A 2,500-nucleotide genomic window follows, 5' to 3' on the forward strand; every position below is an offset into this window, starting at 1 on the left:
AAACAGACATATCATAAACCCATATATGAGAAAAGAGTTATGAAAAAATATCTAAAATCTTCTAAACAAAATTATGTTGATAGACACTGACTGATCCCAACTACTAAATTTTACCTGTGGCTGTATTTCTGTCAACATCATCCTAATTTGGAAATGCAGACTCTTTATTTTTATTTTTTTTAATGAGAGTCTTCTATATCATACTAAAACACATAAAACAAGAAATTTCTCACATTAAAGATAAAACAATTTAAGATATATCAATAAAAAGAAATAAATAAGAAAAAAACTGACTCACCTTAACAAGCTCAAGTTCAGAGTTTAGTTCAGTCATATCTCCACTGGAGTGGGAAAGTCTGAATGCCACTTCCTCCAACTGTAGTCATGCAAACATAAGTTAAAAGAAAAGCAAAATAAAACAATAATGTGTACCCTGACATAATTCTTTTCTCTCTTTCAATCCATGGATATCTCTTGTATGTTCTAACAGTGCAGGTATAGGAACCCTATCCCCTAAGTAGTGATGTACAATAAGAATATAACACAAAATAAATGGGGTAGGAGATATACCATGATGTTAAACCCACAGCCATGGAAATTTGTAGATAAAAAAGGGCATCAGAAAGTCTTATTGTAGCACTGAATTAGTTTGAACTAAAAGATACAAACCACTGATTTAGGCTTTGAATGCACATAAATCATATAATGTGGTAACATAAATAAACATGTATAAAATTAGACTGGTTCACTTAATGAGGGCCTGAAATTTTTCAATATCTATATGGTAAGTTTTCCAATATCTGGCTGAAAGGGTTAACATGCACTGTTACAAATTTCACAAAGAATGTATGGGTCAGATAAATAATAAAAAAGTGCATATGAAATAAAATACATTTAGCAAGGGAAACAGAAACACATGCAACACAAATGCAAGCTAGGGAATGCTGGATACAATTAGCACTCCCTTGTTGTGCTGCATTCTTCAACATTCCAAGCATGGACCCCTTTTAAGTTATAAAAATAATCTTCACTAAAAATAAAACATTAAAACTCAATTTCAATTCCTAAACCTAAATATTTCATAAGCATACTCAAATTGGATATCATCAATACAGACAATTTTTTTATGATAATTCTCCTTTGTACTGAGATACCAATAATTTGCTCTAAGAAAAGCACTGGTTGTCTAATCTAATGTTAACCCATTGGATCCATACCATGAAAAATCTGGGTGTGTTGGGCGACTGGAATATGCCCTCACAAGAATTTAGTTAGGGACCAGGGTGACAGGAATGTGCTCTGTAAAAAATTTAGCTGAAGGCTGGGTTGATGAGTACTCAAAGCTCTTGGAGGAAGATTAGACTCAGTGGGAATCATTACCATCCATACATGAGGGTAGAATGTACCATCCATGAACAATGGCTCCAGGGAGGACACTATTTCCACAGGATTCTATTTATGCCTGTCATGACCAGCAGCGGAGGGCGTTACATAAAATTGAATAGTTGAAAAATATTTTTTAAATGACAAATAACAAAATGTTATTTATTTATATTATTAATCCACAGATTTCTAGACTACCTAGAGAGACATAACAGAGTCTGAGCAAGGAATCCAGTCAATCATCATCTTGATGAGCATATAAAATGACAAATATATACCTCAGAAAATGGCAAAGAAACAACAAATACTTATACAGGAAAAGAAATAAGAAGTTTGCAAAGGGGAAACAGGAGTCTTAACATCGCACATATGTGTTTATGAGCAGAGGGCCTGCATGCCACACACCAAAGAGAGTTGTCACTCTAGTAAGCCTAATGCCCAGATTTTGGGCACTCAGATCCAACCCAGTTCTTACAGGACAGATCAAAACTTACCTATCTAATTAAACAATATCAAAATATATATGGATATATATACCTAATCATTATTTCCTCTCAATAATTTTCTTGTCCAAGAAAATTTCTGAGAGGAAATAATGATTAGGTATATATATCCATATATATTTTGATACTGTTTCACTAATGGGAATATTTTGATTTGTCCTGTATGAAATGGGTTGGATCTGAGAGCCCAAAATCATGAAGCAGAAACTAGCAACAAAAACACATCAAAATAATTACCTCTTTACGTCCTTTACATATTTGCTCATGAAGCGATTTGTTTTCCTCATTCAGCAAACGATTTTCGCGATCAATGCGGTTCAAGGCCTCCAACATTGGTGCCTCTCTGGACAATTTCTGAAAGTTTGGGTGATTCTTTAACACAATTATATCATAAATAATTTTACATAAAACAATTACCAATATCACTTCAATCAACTGTAATTGCTAATATTGGCAATAACAAAATATTATATTTTCCAACTTCAAATCTGTTATCAAAATAGCTTTACCTAAAACACTACATCTACTTGTAAAGAATTAACCTGATGCTGCCGGGGATGGCATGTACCTATATGCCATGCCCATTATGAGTTTAGTTTATTAATTGTCTTTAC

The 2,500-nt window shown here is 33.1% G+C and overlaps 1 protein-coding gene across 1 annotated transcript in view; it reads right to left on the reverse strand.

Moving 5' to 3' along the window:
• Window positions 1–2,500, reverse strand: part of LOC113810821 (titin) — a 40,496-nt gene that overhangs the window by 14,032 nt on the left and 23,964 nt on the right. Inside the window, exons 8-9 of the mRNA XM_070132441.1 lie at window positions 2,124–2,240; window positions 299–376 (exon numbers count right to left, since the gene is read on the reverse strand). Coding sequence (XP_069988542.1) covers window positions 299–376; window positions 2,124–2,240 — 195 coding nt within the window. The remainder of the gene's footprint in view (window positions 1–298; window positions 377–2,123; window positions 2,241–2,500) is intronic.

This window comes from Penaeus vannamei, chromosome 17 (assembly GCF_042767895.1).
Source record: "Penaeus vannamei isolate JL-2024 chromosome 17, ASM4276789v1, whole genome shotgun sequence".
Classification (NCBI taxonomy): Eukaryota; Metazoa; Arthropoda; class Malacostraca; order Decapoda; family Penaeidae; genus Penaeus; species Penaeus vannamei.